This window comes from Carettochelys insculpta, chromosome 8 (assembly GCF_033958435.1).
Source record: "Carettochelys insculpta isolate YL-2023 chromosome 8, ASM3395843v1, whole genome shotgun sequence".
Classification (NCBI taxonomy): domain Eukaryota; kingdom Metazoa; phylum Chordata; order Testudines; family Carettochelyidae; genus Carettochelys; species Carettochelys insculpta.
Window position 1 is genome coordinate 7,788,634 of NC_134144.1, and position 19,731 is coordinate 7,808,364.

The 19,731-nt window shown below is 44.4% G+C and overlaps 1 protein-coding gene across 5 annotated transcripts in view; it reads left to right on the forward strand.

Annotated features, from left to right (window-relative positions):
- ERBB4 (erb-b2 receptor tyrosine kinase 4) overlaps positions 1 to 19,731 on the forward strand; it is a 932,933-nt gene that overhangs the window by 777,110 nt on the left and 136,092 nt on the right. For all 5 annotated transcript variants that reach the window (XM_075001177.1, XM_075001174.1, XM_075001176.1 and 2 more), the window contains one exon: positions 18,374 to 18,559. In XM_075001177.1, the coding sequence (XP_074857278.1) occupies positions 18,374 to 18,559 (186 nt within the window). The remainder of the gene's footprint in view (positions 1 to 18,373; positions 18,560 to 19,731) is intronic.

Sequence of the window (19,731 nt, forward strand, 5' to 3'; positions counted from 1 at the left end):
TACATTACAAGTTTTCATGATTAATAAATTGATATGGTTGAAGTCTAGCACTCGAAAATTCTTCAACTCACTGCCTCACAAATCAGCAACAATGCAGAAAAGATTTGAGGACAAAGGGTGCTGGAAGATCACTGCTATATCTGTCATTCTTGTTTAAATACTGTAAAGGTGTCACATGTTTCAAAGGGGGTCAGCATTAGATTAAGGAAGGTATTTTGTTGTGGAAAAAAATCAAAGCTTGTAATAAGTATGAATATGAGAGACATCATGTTGTTTATAGAAAATGCAAGAATGGGAAAAAGCAGAAGCTCTACATGAACTTGGTGAAATGCCAATTTCACCATCTATCCTGCCTTTTCAGTCTTCCCAAAACTCAGTTTGGAATACTGAGGTAAGAATGGGTAGAACTGATTTATCCATCCAACATTTAGTGACAGATGACAATTTTTCTTTGTCTAAATCAGGGATCAACAACCTTTCCAAGGCGGTGTGCTGAAATTTGAACTTCTGATCTCTATGTGCGGTTGAGTGCCGGTAATATTTTTTCAAATCACTAAGGGCTTGTCTACACTTTCCCCCCAACTTCGAAGGGGGCATGGTAATCAAGGCCAGGGGAGATTACAAATGAAATTCTGCGGTAAATACGCAGCGCTTCATTAGGCTAATTTTCCCCCGTGGCAACTTTGAAGTGTCAAACTTTGACGTGCCAGCACACGTGTAGCCCCGCGCACTTTGAAGTGCCCGTGCTACTTCGAAGTCCCTTTATTGCGTGCCAGCACGTTGAAGTTTGATGCTTCGAAGTTGCCATGGGGGAAAATTAGTCTAAAGAAGTGCTGTGTGTTCACCGCAGCACTTCATTAGTAACCTTCCGTGGCCCTGATTACCATGCCCCCTTTGAAACTAGGGGCAAGTGTAGACCCAACCTTATAGTCCTACTTACGGCAGCTTCATTAATAAATAAATAAATATGCAGAGCTTTACCGTTGAGGTGGTGGTTGTAGGATTAGTTGGTCTTTTGTTTGGGCTTGAGCAAGTTCCCTGAGGCTGAACCCTTACCTCACCTCATGTGCCAATAAAAATCAGCTTGCATGCCACTCTTGGCACCTGTACCAGGGGTTGCTGACTCCTGGCCTAGATTATAAGCAATTGGCTTATAAAATAAGATAATGAAGACTGGTTTATACACATATTGAGTGTGTTGTCTAACACGAATGAGTAAAAGATGTGGACTGTTGAAATGTTGTATAAATAACAAGCAGTCCTATAGCACCTCAAAGACTTATACTCTTATTAAGTAATGAGCAGTCCTGGTGTTTGTTATTTGTGAAGCTTCAAACTACCATAACCACACCTCGGGAACTGTTGTACTGTTAGGGATAGGCTTGGTAAATCTTTTACATGCGGGAGTTTCTGATACATTGTGTAATGTTTCACTTACATCTTTGTCGACTTCCTTGGGATTCATAGGATATACGGCAATGGAACTTAGATCATAACCTCTCTGACTGTCTCTTGCACACTAACTGCTGTTTTCTTAAGACCAAGCCAGCACTATTGAAGGAAGTAGAAGTTGTGCCATTGACTTCAGTGGGAGCAGGGTCAAGCTTTAAAAAGAACCTATCTTCCGAGAGAGTTGATGGTGGGTGTGTTAACTTATGTTATTGCTGTTCATGTTATGTGGTATTTCAAGGCTCCAGCTAAGGTTAGAGCCCCTCTATGAGACAGCCCCTGCCCTGAAGAGTTTATGGTTTTAATAGCTAAGCAGCAGTGCCAACACCTGACATAGGCCCCAGGGCACGGTCAGAGGGGGCCCAGCTCTCCGCCCCAGAAGGGGTGGGGCCAGGAGTGGAAGGAGCAAGGCCAAGGGCTCAAAGTAGCAGCAACAGCGGACAGAGCTCCAGGCTCTTTTGAAATGTCAACTTACCCCTTTGCATCCGACTGTCGGCAGGCCTGTAGCCAAGGCAGTGGGCTTTTGGGGGAAAGGAAGTGTTCTCATCTTCATCCCTATGGGAAACTGACCCGAGATCTTATAAGTCTCAAATCAAATTCCTTTATCACAAAACTGTTTCTTTATGTGTATTGAACAGACAGACCTACCTACTTGTGGATCACTAAGTGATATTGACAGCCTTCTAGCAGTGTGGAGGTGTGGACAGTAACTCCCTGAAAGTTTCTTTGAGAGGCAACTAAGATTTCCAGTGTTGCTGATAATAAAATGCACAAAATGGAAAATGAAAAATCTAACCAGGAATAACAACAGGGAAAGGAACAAGTTTTCTATTAGTCCTGAATCAGTTTTTATTTGTGCCAGAATTTCTGTTCTACAAATTGAACTGTTGCTATTTTTTTATAAATATAAAATATACCTAAAATTTGAAAAGAAAAATTTTTAAGAGTTCTGGGCACTAAAATTACCTGGATATACACTTCACTCATTTAAAAAAAAAAAAAGATTATAAGGCTTACTTGGAAACAACCACTTTCTAGAATCACTAGCATGTATTTCTGTCACTCACAATGCTTGCTGTCAATGACGGGTATGTTAAATAAGTTGGAGCACACATGCTATAAGAGGCAAGCTATATCTAGCAACAGGAGGAAAATAAGGGGTTCTTATCTCTGAGTTATTTATAAGGCGAGTGAAATTGGATCCTAAGGCATTCCGCTGTAATAAAGGAAATCGAGTTTTAATCGGATAAACAAACTTTTATTGTGCAAATCAGAATTAACTAATGGCCCCATAGACCTGGCCCCAAGTGCTATCTTAGCTCTGAGCATTGTGAAAGTGAGCAAAACATTTGAAGTAAAATGAGGCAGTTACTTAAATCAGGGAGATGTGATACAAATTGCTTCTGAAAAGCATGGTGTTTGTGGTCAGTAGCATCTTCCAGGGTGTTCATTAATCAGCTCATGAAGTTACAAGCTGTGATATGGAACAATATCGATGCAGTGCCAGGGAACATCTGAACTGTAGCGAAACAACTCTTTATCTGTTTCAAACCAGAGTCATCAGCAAATGAGCTCTGTTTTAAATCAGCACCAGTTACAGAAGCATGCCATGCTTTGATATTGAGTGATATCAACACAAGTACTCAGATGACCTTTAGCCTGAATACCTTAAAAATATCCCCTTGGCTTTCTGATATTTCTTGTTGACTAACACTCTCCTTTTGAGTTTTTAATAGGAGTTCCACGCGCGTAGCCAAAGGTAGAATTTAGCCCTTAATATATTTGTATTCCACAGCCACTATTTTGTGAGTGAGGCAGCATTGAACAAGGTCAGTGCTTGGATGGAGACATCTGGGCACAACATGGGTAGTTATAGAGCTGGTCTAAAAGCAGAGGAAAGAGAAGGGTGCAGATGGCAAGAGGTGTGAACCTGATACGAAAAGACTGAGCAAGTGACTGATTGGGAGGTTTTGTCATGTTAGTTTCATAGTTCAATAAAACCCACTGGCTGAACTGGTTTAAAAAAAACCAAAACATTGAGGGCTTACACTTTAGACTTTTAAATTTCAGACCATAAACAGGCAGAATCTCTCTAATCCAGAAGTCTCTCTTCCAGCAACATCCATAATCCAGCATGATTTTAGTTAGCTAGATGACCACTTACCATGGATGTGGCCAAGTTTCCTGTGGTCCCGTGAAGTTTGTTTACAGCCACCAGCTCTGGCTCTCAGTGTTCTGTGCTGTTATTTAGCTGAACTTTACCCCTAAATGTCTCTCAGAGCCCAGTAAGCAGTGAAAGTGCAATGGGCTAGACAATATTGACATTACGTTCTTGTGACATGGTATGAAAACCTGAAAATGAAATTGTCTAGAACCAAAAGTGAAAGAGTGACGTCTCTTTTGATTTCTCAGATGCAAGACATGAAGCAGCTGTGCTACGGCCACAAATGTATTCATTCCCTCCTCCCATAATTCTTTGAGTTTAAACATTGGTAATATAATTAATAAGGCTAACTGTGGGGTTTACAAACAGCTTTTAAGTGTCTGGTCATAAAGGCAAGCTTTCCTGTGGTGTGACAAAATTATATGAATGTGACTTTTTTCAAAGTGACATCCCAGTGCTCTTCAAAAGCACTGAGAACATGATGGATGTTTTCCCTTGAGATCCTGCCATGTGTTGTCTTACATTAAAAAAAGAAAAGAAGCAAAGAAACCCATTCCCCTAAAGCAATAACTCTGCTTCTGGAGGGGATTTGCAGTTAAAAACTGTGATAACTATGGTTGGGTTCTGGCCTTTTGTTGTAATGACAGCAAAGATTAATGTTTTGGGACAATGCATTTTCAAAGTTTTTGCTATTAGCAGTAGGAAAGTCTCACCAATCATTTTTTTCCTGAAAATAATGGTTTATTCACACACTGAAAGAAAACCCTTTTCCATGAGGGTTGTGAAATTTTCAGAACACGTCTGTGTACAGTTTTAGCTGGAAAAAATCTGTAAGCTGTTTCCCTTTCTTTATAAACTTCTGTTGTATCACAGTGAAACCCAGAAACTTTCAGGGATCTGATCAGAACATAACAGTAGGTTAAATTTCTTTCCTGGCACATCATTGTGTGGGGCTGAAACTAAACATAAAACTGCTTAGCTTCAGTATCACTAAAACAGCTGATTGTTTGCAATGATGTTCAAACTCAAAAGTGATGCTCTAACAACGTGTGTGAAATCATTGTCCGAGATAAAAACACGGACACTTTGATTGCCAGTGCTCTGAATTCTATCCTCGCAATTTTGTCTTGAGAGTTAGTCTGGTCTTAAATCTTAATTTAAAATCCTGTGCTTTGGGAGGGAGTCTCTGAGCTCTTGTTTGCTTGGCATAAAAAAGGTAGAAAGAAAATTCCCTTAGCATACAGATACTTACTGTTCTGTCTTCCAGTCCACTGCTCAAAAGCCTCTCAATTTAGCTTATTGTGCACATACATCTCGTTTCTTCTAGCTTTCATTGTCCTCCTCAGGTGTCCAGCACCATCTATGGTGCCTTGGTCCAATGTACGGGGTCAAGTTTTGTGCTGATTTCTACTCTACTCTTTGCAAACCTGTTGTAATCAGAGAACTTTTATGGAGTGTGACTCAATGCCCTAAGTTCAGTGTCAATGAAACAGGACTTGACATTAAGTCCCACCTGCTCCCGATAGTCATGGAAGCATTCTACATTCCAAGAAGCTTAGATCTGCTTTTAGTTTTCTGATTGCCTTTGGTTAATGGTGATACTGGCTAAAACCAAAGAGGGCTGTGTGTGTGAGGAACACCAAGACATGCCAATGGCAACAGTGCTCCCTGTCTTGTTCCTTGCTAACGGTCTCATATTTCTCTCTCAATTAATTGAGACAAGTATCACAAAGCAGCCACAATTTGGGCTTCAGGAATGGGTTTGCTAATGGTCACATGACCTTTCTCCCCATGTGCATCTTGGTCTAATCCAGAGGGGCAGCAACAGTTGTGCTTTACAGAAAGTTATACATGATACAACATTGGTGGGACTATATTGTGTTGAGTTCCTCTTCACCCCTTTCCATACTGACACTAGTTTGGCTTTATTGACTTCTTCCTGTGTCTCTGAAATTGTAAGGTTCTCCCTTATTAGTAATAACAACTGCATGTTATAGAATGTCTTACCTTGACCAAGAATTCTGGGGAGCCAGCATCATGGTGGGTATTCATTCAGCTCTTGGAATCTCAGTTGGGAGTTGACTCGTGCAAAACCAGCAGGGCGAGCACAAGAAGCAATTGTTGTGTGCATTCTAAAATACAGCTCCCGACCCTGCAGACACTTAAGCATCTGCTTAATTTTGAGAAGCTCAGTTGGAGTGTGTTTGATAGCTGACACTCTGGAATTTCAGCCCGTTCACGAATGTTTGCAGGGCTGGGAGCTATTATTTGGTAAGCACCTTAAGATCATGAGCCAGATTCACTCTGGCTGGAGCGTACAGATTCCAGTTAACCTCCTGCTCTTTGGATATATGGGGTTGAATTCACTCCCTCTAAGTGGCCAGGACCATCACTTATAAACCAGTCAAGGTTAAAATCTCTTAGGCATTCCATAGGGGTCTCAAACAAGAAAGCACAGCAACTGTGTAGTCCTCAATCAGTCCAGCCCCACAAATCATCTCAGTTCACACCCATGTTCTAGGCTGGTCTCACCCTTATGCAGCGCTCAGTGCTCGGGAGACTGCGTGCTCTTTCTGCTCCTGCGAATGTCTGCACTACATGAAATACCCGGCAGTGAAGAATGAGTGTCCAAATGTAGTGTCCAGCAGCAAGCATTCCCAGATTTTTTTCCAATTTAAATGTATTATAATTCTTTCATGCATTGGCTGGCCCTTTAAGTTGGACTCAGGGTCCATTTTACCTGTAATGGGCTTCTCCAAGGAGAACAAGCCCATCATGGCCATCTATGTGCAATTAAATGCCTAGGAGACTTGTTGGCAAATAATCAGCTATGAAGCAGCCGAGCCTGATAAAAACCTACCAGAGATCCTACATGAGAATGATCCCAGGTCGAGGAAGTCAGGTAGGTGCCTACAGCATCTGTACAATGAGGTGAGGTGTTTCCTCGGATAACTGGATTAGAGCGCTTTCTTTGGGTTGGGCAAACCCAAGGTAATCATGTCCTCTCGGTCACAGTATGTCTGCCTTGTCCAGAACCCTCTCTACTGGAGTCATGAAACCCAGTCAGGTCCATGTCGGAAAACTGAACCTGCAACCTTTGGATTTCTTGAGTGTCTTACTTAAATTGAAGGACTAGCTCAAAGGCAGTAGCACATTGGCTAACCTTTATGAGCCCTTGTTGCCAGAGGAGGACAAAGTTAAATGCTTTATTAAACCTGGGCTATTGTCCTAAGAGTCAGAGGTGTCAGGCAGTTCAACTTAGTATGGGGACCATGATTTGTAAATACCCCTTTAGTTGAGTTATCTGTTGGTCATGAGCCTCTGATTGTGGAAATCTGAGTTTCTATGATTCTTGGCAGTAACTAGATAATGAGTTGGAAGTCTTCATGTCACCCTCCTGTTTGTGAGGTCTTAGCACAGAAGAGGCAGGTGTTGGTAGCTTTTGGAGGGGCGTTGGGCAGTTTTTGCAACTCCTTTCTTTTCCACCTCTCCTTGTCTGCACTGTGGTGGGACCTTTCAAATTGTTCCCCTCCCTTATGGATTATCACTCTCCACTGGGGAAGGTCTTGGGCAAGTTTCTCCCACATGTTGACACTGATGGTGCACATTTTCATGTGTAGCTTCAGCATCTATAATGTGTCTGGGCTGGCAGCCTTGGTCATGTCTTAACATGGGTCTTGCTGTCATTAAAGATTGCTTCTAGGTAGCCTTTCTAGTTAGTTTGAAAGTTGGTCTCATTGATCTGGAAAGCTGAGGCACGTAAACCACTGTAACATGACACTTTGAAGAGAAGGTCCTAGTTTAACTAGTCTTGCTGTTGCGTAATGTAGTCAGTGGCAATCTGTAAACTCCCAGCTGGACTGCTTGGTTCACGCTTATGGTGGAACACAGGCTCAGATGAAAAGCATATTTTCCTATGTGCAAAATAAAGGTACCTCTCGTCTCTGTGCCAGAATATTAACTCTGGTTGTTTGTGCAGTGGTTGATGAGGTAGTCAGAAATGCTGCCAAATCTTAACATGGCTGGAATTTTGTTCAGGCTGTCATCCAGTGGAAAATCCTCCAAATTTATTTGACATTAGGGAGCCATACTAAGGAAGGGAAAATAAACAGTCAGAGGACAACTGATAATGAGAATCTTGAATAAAATGAGAATGTTTTCTTTTAGTTCTCTTCCAAAGGGAATGAAATATCACAGTATGCTGTGCAGAATTCCTAGCCTCACCCACTAATTTACTATGTCTTCTTCCATGGCACAGCCTGTCATTAAAGTATGATGCTGGGATTCTGAATATCAAAGGTCCATTCCCAGTTCTACCACAGACTTCCTGAATAATCTTGGGCACATCACTTAAGCTCCCTGGGCCAGGTCATCAACACAGGTGGCATGCTGCAGCTCATGTGAAATCCATGGTGGTACAATTTACTCCAGCGATGCCTGGATTCCCTACATGTAAAACAGGAATAATACTGAATGGCTACTAAGATAGAGGTCTGTAAGGGGCCTACTCACTAGCCCATGTATCAGATATAAAGCTCCCAGCACCAATAGCATTCCAGTCCTTTTCTTTGCTCTCAAGGCAGGTGTGGCCAGCCGGGCCTTCCAAATAGCTGGTGCAAAGACTGTCCCTTTCAACAGATGTCCTCGGCTCTTATGGGAATCCTACTCCCTGCCATCTTTTGCTAACTGAGCTGAATGTCTTCATGTCACTCTCCTATTTGTGAGACTGTTGATAGCTGATCAGCCCGATTCTGGAGCCACAGGTCTTATTGCAGAAGGGGCAGATGTTGGTGGCTGCTGGAGGGGCGCGGGGCAGTTTTTGATGCTCCTTTCTTCTTCTCATCTGCACTGCAGCAGGACCCTCTTAAATTGCGCCACCCCGACACACATTACCATATTCCACTAGGGATCATCGTGGGCAAGGTTCTCTCAAAGTGTCAACACCGATGCTGCACTTTTTCCATGTGTGCTTTCAGCATATCCTTATATCACTTCCACTGGCCTCCAACACTCCTCTGTCTGGCCTCCAACTCGGAAAACAGAATCTGTTTTGGGAGGTGCTGATTGGACAGCCAAACCACGTGATCAGTCCGACGAAATTGTTGATGAATGATAATGGCTTCTGTGCTGATCATATTCAACTCTTCCAGGATGCTAGTGTACATGTATCTATCCTCCCAAGAGACATTTAGTATTCTCCTCAGGCAGCATTGATGATATTGTTCAGATGTCTTCAAATGATGCTTCTATGTTGTCCAAGTTTCACATGCATACAGTGGCATAGGAACAACTACTGCACGGTATACAAAGAGCTTTGTCTTGGGATTAGATGTCCCAGTTCTTGCGGAGCCTTTTCTCAGGTGGGTGAAAGCAGAGCTTGCATGGCTCTGACAATGCTGGGTTTCCGCATCAATGTCAACTTTAGCGAAAAGATGACTCTGTATGGGAAGTGCTCCACGTTTTCCAGCAGTTCTCCACTGACTTCAATAGAAGGTGCATGAGAGTGTCCCATTGGCGAGGGTTGGTGGAGCACCTGGGTCTTTTTGAGGTTCAGAGTGAGGCCAAGATTCTCATACGTTTCATTGAAAGCACTCGAGGTGGTCTGAAGGGCTGCAGGAGAAAGAGCAGCAACCATGTTGTCATCTGCGTACTGGAGTTCCATGACTGAGGATGTGGAGGTCTTGCTTTTAGTCTTCAGTCTCCTGAAATTGAAAAACTTCCTGTTCATTCTATAGACAATCTTCATGCCATCTGGAAGCTTGACAGCACAGGAATATAGAGGAATTTTGGCTCCTGCTTCTCTCTACTCCTTTCTGTGCCCCTATGCCCTGTCTCTTCCTCTTTGCCAGTCTCCACCCTGTGGCTCTTGTCAATCCATCTCCCCTCCATTTCTCTCCCCTCATTCAAATCAGGTACATTCTCTTCCTTCTCCATGCTGATTGGGTGTGAGCAGAAGGAACACTGAGGCTACGTCTACACGTGCACCCAACTTCGAAATAGCTTATTTCGATGTTGCGACATCGAAATAGTCTATTTCGACGAATAACGTCTACACGTCCTCCAGGGCTGGCAACGTCGATGTTCAACTTCGACGTTGCTCAGCCCAACATCGAAATAGGCACAGCGAGGGAACGTCTACACGCCAAAGTAGCACACATCGAAATAAGGGAGCCAGGCACAGCTGCAGACAGGGTCACGGGGCGGACTCAACAGCAAGTCGCTCCCTTAAAGGGCCCCTCCCAGACACACTTTCATTAAACAGTGCAAGATACACAGAGCCAACAACTACTTGCAGACCCTGTATATGCAGCACGGACCCCCAGCTGCAGCAGCAGCAGCCAGAAGCCCTGGGCTAAGGGCTGCTGCCCACGGTGACCACAGAGCCCCGCAAGGGCTGGAGAGAGAGTATCTCTCAACCCCCCAGCTGATGGCCGCCATGGAGGACCCCGCTATTTCGATGTTGCGGGACGCGGATCGTCTACACGTCCCTACTTCGATGTTGAACGTCGAAGTAGGGCGCTATTCCCATCCGCTCATGGGGTTAGCGACTTCGACGTCTCGCCGCCTAACGTCGATTTCAACTTCGAAATAGCGCCCAACACGTGTAGACGTGACGGGCGCTATTTCGAAGTTACTGCCGCTACTTCGAAGTAGCATGCACGTGTAGACGCAGCCTGAGAGTTCAGGAAACGGTGATCTCAGACTGCAATGAACAGAATAGTTGCAGGGAATATCTAGCACAACCCCTGAAATCTCACCTGAGCTGCCAGTGCAGATCACCTGCCAAACTCCAACAAATTCCTACTGCTCTTGTGCAAGTGGCACTTATTAATTAATTAAATTAGTGAATATGGAGGCTGATAATGTGGCTGTATGTGGGAGAATTTTTGTGGGAACCATCAAAGGCATGTCCCTGACATTCCAGCACCTCCCTCAACCAAATATGTGATGGCATTAGAGCTTCTCAACAAAATGGTGGTAGGATTTTTTTTTTTAACAGTCACAGGGGCAATGATTATTTCCTCTACTTTAATTCTTTGAACTAATCAATTAATTTAGCTAGAACTTTCAAAAAAGAAATCAGCTTGAGGCAAGGAAAATGTCAGACTCAACAGTTTGGCAAAGTTAAAAGTAACTGATGAAAACAGGTTTACATATTGGGAAGTATCAGGCGGTAATTGCTATCTCAATAAACATGTTGTGTGTATGTGAAGCTATCTCTCTCCTTAAGTTTTTGTGTAGTCTATGTATGGCCAACTCAGCTATAAGCTCAAGGTTTTGCAAGGCCTAACAGGGCATAGTAACTAGGAGATTTCGAGAACAAAATATGTTGAAAATATATCCGTCTATAATTGGATTCTCCCTGAGGCAGATCAGGCATGCACTCTAGGCATGGTTTCTTGCTTTAGCTATTACAGGTATCATAAAATTAATGGAACAGAGTATCCACTGTAGTATCTCTGCTGTCACATAGCACACATTTTTGGCTTTCAAGAGAAATGAACAGCCCAGTCAAAAGACAGGTTTTTAAGTATTTTTAAAACTATTTCCATCTCAGCAAGCTAGGAAAATTAGGTGGAAAATGCAAATCTTGGGAAGAATTGGTTTTCTTCTTTTAACGTGTGAAACAGTTGGAAGCAGCAGAACATAGAAACAAGTTTGCTGCTGTTCCTTTTTTTGATAGTTTGTTTTTTTGTTTTTTTTTTTCCCCAGGACAAAGGTTGCAAAAGCTTTGACTCCGAGTGCCGTGTACCCTCCGTGTTAAAATCAATCACACACAGCTCAGAAAAGCAGAGCTTTTTTCTTAGCCCTGGGGACTAAATTAAGCTTGTCCTTCTGGGAATGAGCAAGAACAGGGAGATTTCTCTGAGTCAAGACCCGTCCATCCCAAGCAGGAGGAAGGCTGTATATAATGGAGTACTGGCTACCTCCTTGCAATGTGTGATGACCCATTCTGCATTCAGTATTCATGTCAGAGGTCAGGAGGTTACCTGCACCAAGCACCTTCCCACAGGAGATGCAGCTTCTTGTCCTATCCACCATGGTTCAGGCTCTTGGGAGACATAATCGGCCCTTTATGGGAAAGTAATAAATAACACATCAGACGCCCTATTTTGTGGTTCTGTAAAAGATTTATCGGTAAAAGTGATCGAACCTCTTGTTAGAAGGTAGCAGTATCTGCAAACCCCTATTTGAGAGCTGAGCTCTTCTGGGACCACACTGTATGGATAGAAATTAAACTCATGCACGAAGCAGCTTGAACACATTCTCCTCCCTATCTGGGGCTTGTGCATCTTGTTAACTCCTACCTGAGTATAAAAGCTGCAGGCTTGATCCTTGGGTCAGAGGAGATTAAGGTCGGAAGCCAGGTGGTGCTGCAGGAAACCCAAGTCTGATATTTAGATTCAATGATCAATTATAATTTCACCAAGAAAGCCATGCAACACCGTTGCCTTATGATAGCCTGTGTATGTAGATTTTACACAGAGCAGAGGGGAATGCTTCCTGCTCACATGCTTGTTTTTCTCCTTCATGAGGGTGGTGGAACACAGTTGCCCTCTCTGTGCTGATTCCAATAAGGGGACTTCGAAGTAGCGGGGTCCTTTCGAAAAGGAGCCACGTTGGGATGAGACGCGCGGCGGCGAGGCGCATCAATTTCGAAGTGCGGCGGCCGCCCGCATGCTAATAAAGTGCTGAATATGCATTTCAGCGCTTCATTAGTAAACTTCGAAATGGCCATTTGCATGGCCATTTCAAAGTTTGGGGCTCGTGTAGACGTAGCCAATGTGACAGATGATTTCTTTCTGTGAAACGACCTATGCGGGCATCAGAATATTAAACGAGAAACAGAATGCGTAATTAAAGTCACTCGGCATTCTCTGTGATGCAGTACAACACTGAGCTACCTGAGCAAACAGCTATTTGATGAAGAAAGACATTTCTTCACCTTTCTTCAGTGGACTTCAAGTAGACTGAGAGCCCTGGAGACTTCTTGTCATGGCAAGTGGTCTGCTTTTTTGTGTAACAGTGAATTCATGTTAGACGTACTTTAACTCTTGAACAGTCCTGCTATTCCTCACATTCTAACATCGGCTGAGAAAGAAAAAGTTTGAGAACCCCTTAAGTAGAGAGAAAAGGTGGTTGAGGTGTGAAAGAGACAAACTTCTGATCTATGCAGAGTTTCTCTACAGGTCCAGCTCTCTGTCTCCACCCCACCCCCCCAAACCCAACCAAGAGAAGTTTGTTCACTGAAAGATATCACCTCCCCCACTTTGTGTCTCTAATCTCTTGGGACCAGCACAGCTACAACACTGTAAGTATTAAATAAGGCTGTCATTTTAACACGCTGTTCCCTTTCCCTTTGCTGGAGAGAGTATTTTTAGGAGATTAAAAAAAAGTAAACCCTTGTTTGACACTCTGTTATCAGGTAGTAAGTGTCCTTTTGCGGAAGCGAGTGATGACATTATGTGAGATGGGCTGGAGCCCTCACTGCAGTCATTCTTCGACTCCAGGCCCGTTTTCTAGAATGTAAGACAAACACATGCAGGGGGAGAGGTAAAAGAACAGCAAAAGCAAACAGAATGTAGCATCTTTCACTTTCAACCTCTTGTCTGGAAAACACAGACCACTCTGAGACCTAGTAAACTTGTGCCAGCGTTAAGGTGATTAAGGCCACTGGTCTTAGTTGCCTCTGTGGTCACAGACCAACATCAACATATACAATCTTGGCTCACTGAGCTAGACTCTTAGTAAACACAAGGCAAAAGGAAAAGATAGGAAACAAAATGTGTAAGGTGAGCAAGGAGAAGGCACGGGGCTGGGATGAAGGCAACATCTCATTATGCCAGGTGGTGGTTGAGAATTTTGTCAGCACCAGAGGAGGAGTGGTTTCACGTGTTGGGTCCGATTTGGTGAGAGCATCCTTCAGGATTAGTGAGTAGAATATTTGTGATTCCAGGAGATGTTGAGGGTGGCCGCCATGATGATACAACTGTAGCACTTGTTGCCAGATGTTTCAGTTAATTTTTCATCACGGTCTTTTCCCATTTAGAAACCCACAAGGGGGCGATAGGCAGAATAGCCCTCCCTGTCTTAATTTTGTCCACAGTAGGTCTAATTTCCAACACTTCAGTTTTGTTTCATTGCCTTCTGGTTCTTCTGTCTTGTTTACCCAGCATCACCCTCACACTGTCCTTGGGCTCTATGCATAAAACCCTTTCTATTTCAATTAATTCAGTCTTTCTATTTGCTTGGATCTTGTCTTAAAACAATTTTTATAAGGGGTAACAATTTCACTCACTTTTTTATAGGTGAGCATACAGTTAGGATAAATGCAGAAGCCCAATATTACAATAGCCATGAAATGTCCAAATGGCTTTTGAAAATGGGACTCAGGCCCTGAAGTTAATAAGATGCTTTTGAAAATCACAATACTGGTCCCCAAGGTGCTGGGCTAGAGAGATTCAGTCTCTAGATGAATGGTCAGGCTCTGTAGTGAAGGTTTTGCTGCTGTCTGCTACATTACAAGCTGTAATATAATACAGAACAGCTTTTATGAGTTTATAAAAATACTTCTTTTTTGAGTATCTGTGTCTGAAGCAAGTGAGGAGACATGAACTTCCTAATATTACCAGGATGTGACAAATGGCAGCGCTTACTTTTATTATTGTGCAGAACCGTATTCCCTCCAGACTCAAACAGAGTTACAGATGGTATGTGGTTAGAGGCTAAAGGGAAAGATGCTTCAAAGCTTTTTTTTTTGTCCAGCCTCTCCTAGTCGATTGTGGGACCCCCAAAAAAGGGAAAGACCATGTTCTAATCCATAGGCATGGGAACTAGGGACGCGGGTGGTGCTGTTGTGCCTCTAGCACTCAGGATCCTAACTGCGTCCCTGCACATGGGGGGCTCTGCTACCAGCCCCAGCCTTTGGTCTCTGCTGCGTCTGCATACCTGGGGGTCTGCTCCCAGCCTCAGGTCAGGGGAGGGGGTATGTCAGCTCCCCCACTCTTAAAAATGTTCCCTGCCACTGTTCTAATCTGTTCCCAATACCAAGAAAAATACTCTGAATTTAAAGGTTTTGGTGAAGCACCTGTTACTTTTCCCAAAGCCAGTGACATGTGGGTGGAGATGTTTCCCCTGGTACAACACCAGGAGGAAATATACGGGGTAATAAAGAAAAAGAAAGGCGAAGTAATTTTGTTTCTGGAAAATGGATAGTGCACCTGTCAACATGTATTTAGTCTGGCGGCCTTCAGTGACATTTCTAGTAAAAGCAGAAGAGAAGCTAAAATTGCATCTAAGAGACCGCATATAAAGTCAGATAACTGTATTAATTTTAACATTGAGCAAATTGCTTAAGCCAAATTCCCCCATCCCATTTGTTGCATTAGAATCACCCTCATCCCTGTCCGAAGCTGGCATTCTTCTTGGAACACCCCACCGAATTCTTCACTCTCTGGGGTTTGAGTTTGTTTGTTTTGTTTTTTTTTTTTCACAGACATTTTAAAAGGAAAAGGGGGAAGAATTGAGACCATCTGCTATTGTATTGCTGAGAAAAAAAACCCTATATTTAGAGTCTTGTTCATCTTAAAAAAAGAGAGAGAACTATTTTGCATATACTTCACGGTTTGGTTTCAAATATTCTTTGTACTGTGATGAGCAATTTTCTTTAATATAAACACAACCTCCTTGCCAGGACTTTTTTAAGATGAGAGGAAAAAAGAAAACTGTAAGGAGACTTTTCTTTCTTGCTGTGTTTTTCTGATGCTGAAGGTTTATCATCTTCTCTTTGTGTGGTGTGATTATCACCCGTATGCTTTAAGTTGTGACTTAGGGTTTTGGAAGGAGAAAACTAAGAGCTTCCTGTTTCCCGTTTCACTGCTTCGTGTTCCGCTGCCTCAGTGAAATGATTGCCACTGAAAAGCAGAGCTGAGTAAAACTGAGCGGCTTTTCCCTCTGTTCTTCTGAAAGCTGCCTGCTGGTGGTGTCAGCTTTCCTGTATGTACTGATCTGAAACCTAATTGTAGGTGTAGATTACAGGCTGCTGTGGTATCTGACCCTGCAGGATTTACAGTCACTAGGAGATTGTAAAGTAAGGACCGAGTAGACTAGAGTCAAGTCTTGCAGGCATTGCTAGCATTGTTATTATAGTAGCGTTTAAGAGCCTCTGCTGACACAGAAGGCCCCATTGGGCTGTGGGAACAGGTAGCAAGAGCTAGGTCCTGTCTCAAAAGGTTTCCTGGTCTAGAGAAGACAAAGAGGGGGGGAAAGTTATTATCCTTGGCTATGTCTACACTACAGCAATCTGTCGACAGAAATTATTGTCAGAAGTGATCTTCTGGCAACATTTTTGTTGACAGATCACGTCCACAAACAAAAATGGATTGAAAGAGCGATCTGCTCTGTCAACACAGAGCTGCCAGACTGCCTGGCCGCTCTGTCAACAGAACGGCCAACTGGAAGCTCAGCAAACAGGGCTGCCCAGTGAACCAGAAGCCCTGTCTGTCGACAGAGGGCCCCCCAGATCATCTACACGGCTTTTTTTTGTTGAGAGTAACTTTCCGCAAAGGCATTATTCCTCATTGCAGAGAGGCATAATGCTGTCAGCAGACATGCCGAGTTTTGTTGATGGGCTGTCGACACGATGCATTTTGTGTGTAGACGCACCGCAAGTTTTGTGGACAAAACCCTCTGGTGTGGATGGAGCCCTTGTGTTATGGCTGGGGTTCTGAGGCAGGGAGAAATGAATCAATTGGCCCAAGGTCACACAGGAAGTCTACGAGAGGGGTGGGGACTGAACCCAGGAGTCAGATTTTTGTAGTCCTACTGACTTTGGATGAGGTTTGTCAACTTGGGTCAACTTGAAAATTCTGTCACAGGTCATCTCTGTCCCACCCCAAATACTGAATAAAAAAAAAAAAAAAAGAACTTTGAATTTTCAAAAGTGCCCATTATCACTTTGCTACATGATAAGTTAGATCACAGGTCAGCAACCTTTCTGAGTCAGACTGATGAAATTTGACCTTTTGACCTCTATATACGCTCCAAGTGCTGGTGATGCTTTTTCAAGTCACTAATAGTCCTACTTACAACAGCTTCATTAATGAATGAATGAATGAAGTGGCAGAGCTTTACGGTTAGGTGATGGTTGGTAACATCAGCTGGTCTTTTGTTAATCCACAGGCGGCCTGGCTTTGACCAAGCTCCTGGCTGCATGGGGGAGGAGAGGCGGGGCTGAGCTGCCTTGAGTGCCAATGAAAATCAGCTCACTTGCCACTCTTAGCATGTGTGCTGGGGTTGCTGACCCCTGGTTGGCACCTGCCATGTGCTGAGCAGTCTGGCCACCCCTGTAAAGCCCTTCAACACTGACTTAGCTGTCACTATGCGCACTGAGTGCTTTGCTCAGTCTGGGCCTGAGCAATCACTGTTGTGTAGGACTGCACCCCGGACTGGTGTAGCTCTAAGAGGAAGACCTTCAAAATTTGGTTCTTAGGCTGTATCACAGAGGTCCCCAAACTGTGGGGTGCACACACCTAGGAGAGTGCGGGGGAGCTGAGTGGGACCTGGGCAACTGCCACAGAGGGTAGGAAGGGAGCACATCCCAGCCCCGCCACTCCCTCATTTCTCCTCTGCTCCCACCCCCAGATGCAGCTCTGTCTCTCATCCTGTCCTTAGCCTCAGCACAGGTCCACACCCAGCAGCCTCATTGCTGGCCCCTGTTCCTGACTCCATCCATAGCCTCAAGCACTGACCATGACTCCATTTCCACCCCATGGCCTCAGCACCAGTGGTGGCCCCACCCTTATCCCCCTTGGCTCTCTCTGTGCCCCCACAGAGTCATGGTGCTAGTCCAGGGGGTGTATGTGTGGATGGGGGAGGGCGGACATGCCTTCTAGGGGACCACTGTCACGACGTTTGTTTTGTTGCCGTGTGGCTGACCTCCCATTGTGGGAAAGGGTGAAGTGAATAGGTATTTGTTGGTATCTCTTTGTAGCTGGGTCCCCTGTGCAGGGGGCTGGCCTAATGGGTAGGTCCCAGTGTTAACTGAGAGTCTGGTGTGTAGGACTTCCAGCTGCTTGCCAAAGTCTGTTTCTTCAGTAGGGGCATGGCCCCAAGAGTCCACTTTCCCCCTCCTTATTGAGGTTTCCCTTCAGGTTTTCCCCTCCGTGCTCGAGGGAGGGGTCGGAGGCTTGTGTCCTCCTGCAGCCAACTGAGCAGACAGCTCTGGCTCAGGTCCTGCACATGGCAGAACCAGCTCTTGCCTCGCTGCTGGTCAGCCAGGCTCCCTCCTTTTAGCCTCTGTCTAGGCCTGCCATTGGCTGCAAGTGAAATGAGGCAGGGATAATTGGGCCAAAAGGCCTTGCTTAGCTCTTGCACTGCCAGGCCCTCTCCCCACTCCCTCACACTCTCCCAGGGGAACTAGAGCTCATGCTCAGAATATGATCAGCTACTCCACTGTTCCCTCTTCAGGGAGCTGTCGCTGCAGAGAAGGGCCATTTTTTCCCCCTTAGCAGCTGTTGATGGAGCTACGCTGCTTTGCACCAGCCTGTTGTTCAGTATTGTGTAACAGAAATTTACATCAGCTGGGACCTTGCTAAAGAGGCGCTTGTGCTATCTCATCACAAGAGGAAGATAGCATGAGCCTGTGGTGTACAACAGGGGACACCTAATCCCACTTGATAGCCTGTGGGGAGCAGTGAAGCTGCAGCGAATTAAACCTTTGAACGCCATGATGGATGCAGCTGGTTTCTGTTGTTACAGGAGGCGCTTATCATGGCAAGCATGGATCATCCTCACCTGGTGCGATTGCTGGGCGTATGCTTGAGCCCCACCATCCAGCTTGTCACTCAGCTGATGCCCCACGGCTGCTTGTTGGACTATGTTCATGAACACAAGGATAACATTGGCTCCCAGCTCCTGCTGAACTGGTGTGTCCAGATAGCTAAGGTAAGATCCTAGAGGTTTTTGGACATTTCCAGGGCTAAACACATGAACACAATCATTTCGGAAAGTCAGCAGCACCCATTCCAATGCAGGAAACAAGCCAGAAATGTCTGTTCTTGTGAGACAGGTTGGTGGTCTTTTTAATAACCTCTAGTACTCTGTGCAGGAATACAATCTACACTGTAAAGGTAACCATCTGACTCAGCCCAGACACAAATTGCGTTGGACGGCAGGGTGTTGAAGGCGGAAGGCTTGAGGAGGAAGTCTCTTCCCTAGGTCTGAATTATAAAATAGAATAATTATCCAACCTCTTTTACCGCTATTCGAACCTATGGGCCCTGCTAGACACAGGAGCAGCCTGGCTGAGATTTTTAGGCCTGTTTGAATCCACTTACCACCCTCCCTTTCTACATTCCCACCCGTATCCTGACTCGCTGCCCAGTCACTACATACAGCCCTGCAGAAAAATAGCCTCTCCTGCTGTGGCCTTCACCTTCCCTGGGAACCATTCATGCTACGTTTACAGCCTATCACAACAGTTGAGGTTGGAGGAAAACAACACTTTGTCCTGTGATATGCTAAATAGTGAGTGCCTGATTCTCCTCAATTGGGCGTACCTCCTTCTGAACTCACTAGGCTTTACCTAAGTAAGAATGGAGCTTTGTAACGACAGTCAACTGTAATCTAGATTTAATATCCCCTTTACACAGTCATGCATTTTGTACATTAATGCGGTGCAACAAATAAGTTGGTATTTAATGACATGCTCAGAACCACTCATTTCGGTATCAAGTCACAATGAATGAAAGGATTTGGAAGTGTTAAGGGACTACAGTTTTCATCTATTGTTACGATAACCAGGCTATGGCTACACTGCAGCCATAACTTGAAATAACTTACACAATGTGCATTGCACCCATTGCATAATTTATTTAGAAATAAGTGGCTATTTTGAAGTTTCCCTTACCCGCCATATGACGAGGGGTGCTGGAACTGGATTAGCACATTCCAGCTGCTCTTTCAAGCATGGGGTTTAGGTGCGGAGTTGCTATTTTGTATCCTAAAAGAGCAACTCTAGTGTAGCCATAGCCCCAGAGTGGTATCTCTCCAGTGCATATGGCAGCCAGAGTGGTACAAAGGGACTTCTGGGTGAGTGAGATTGACTGACTGAAGTC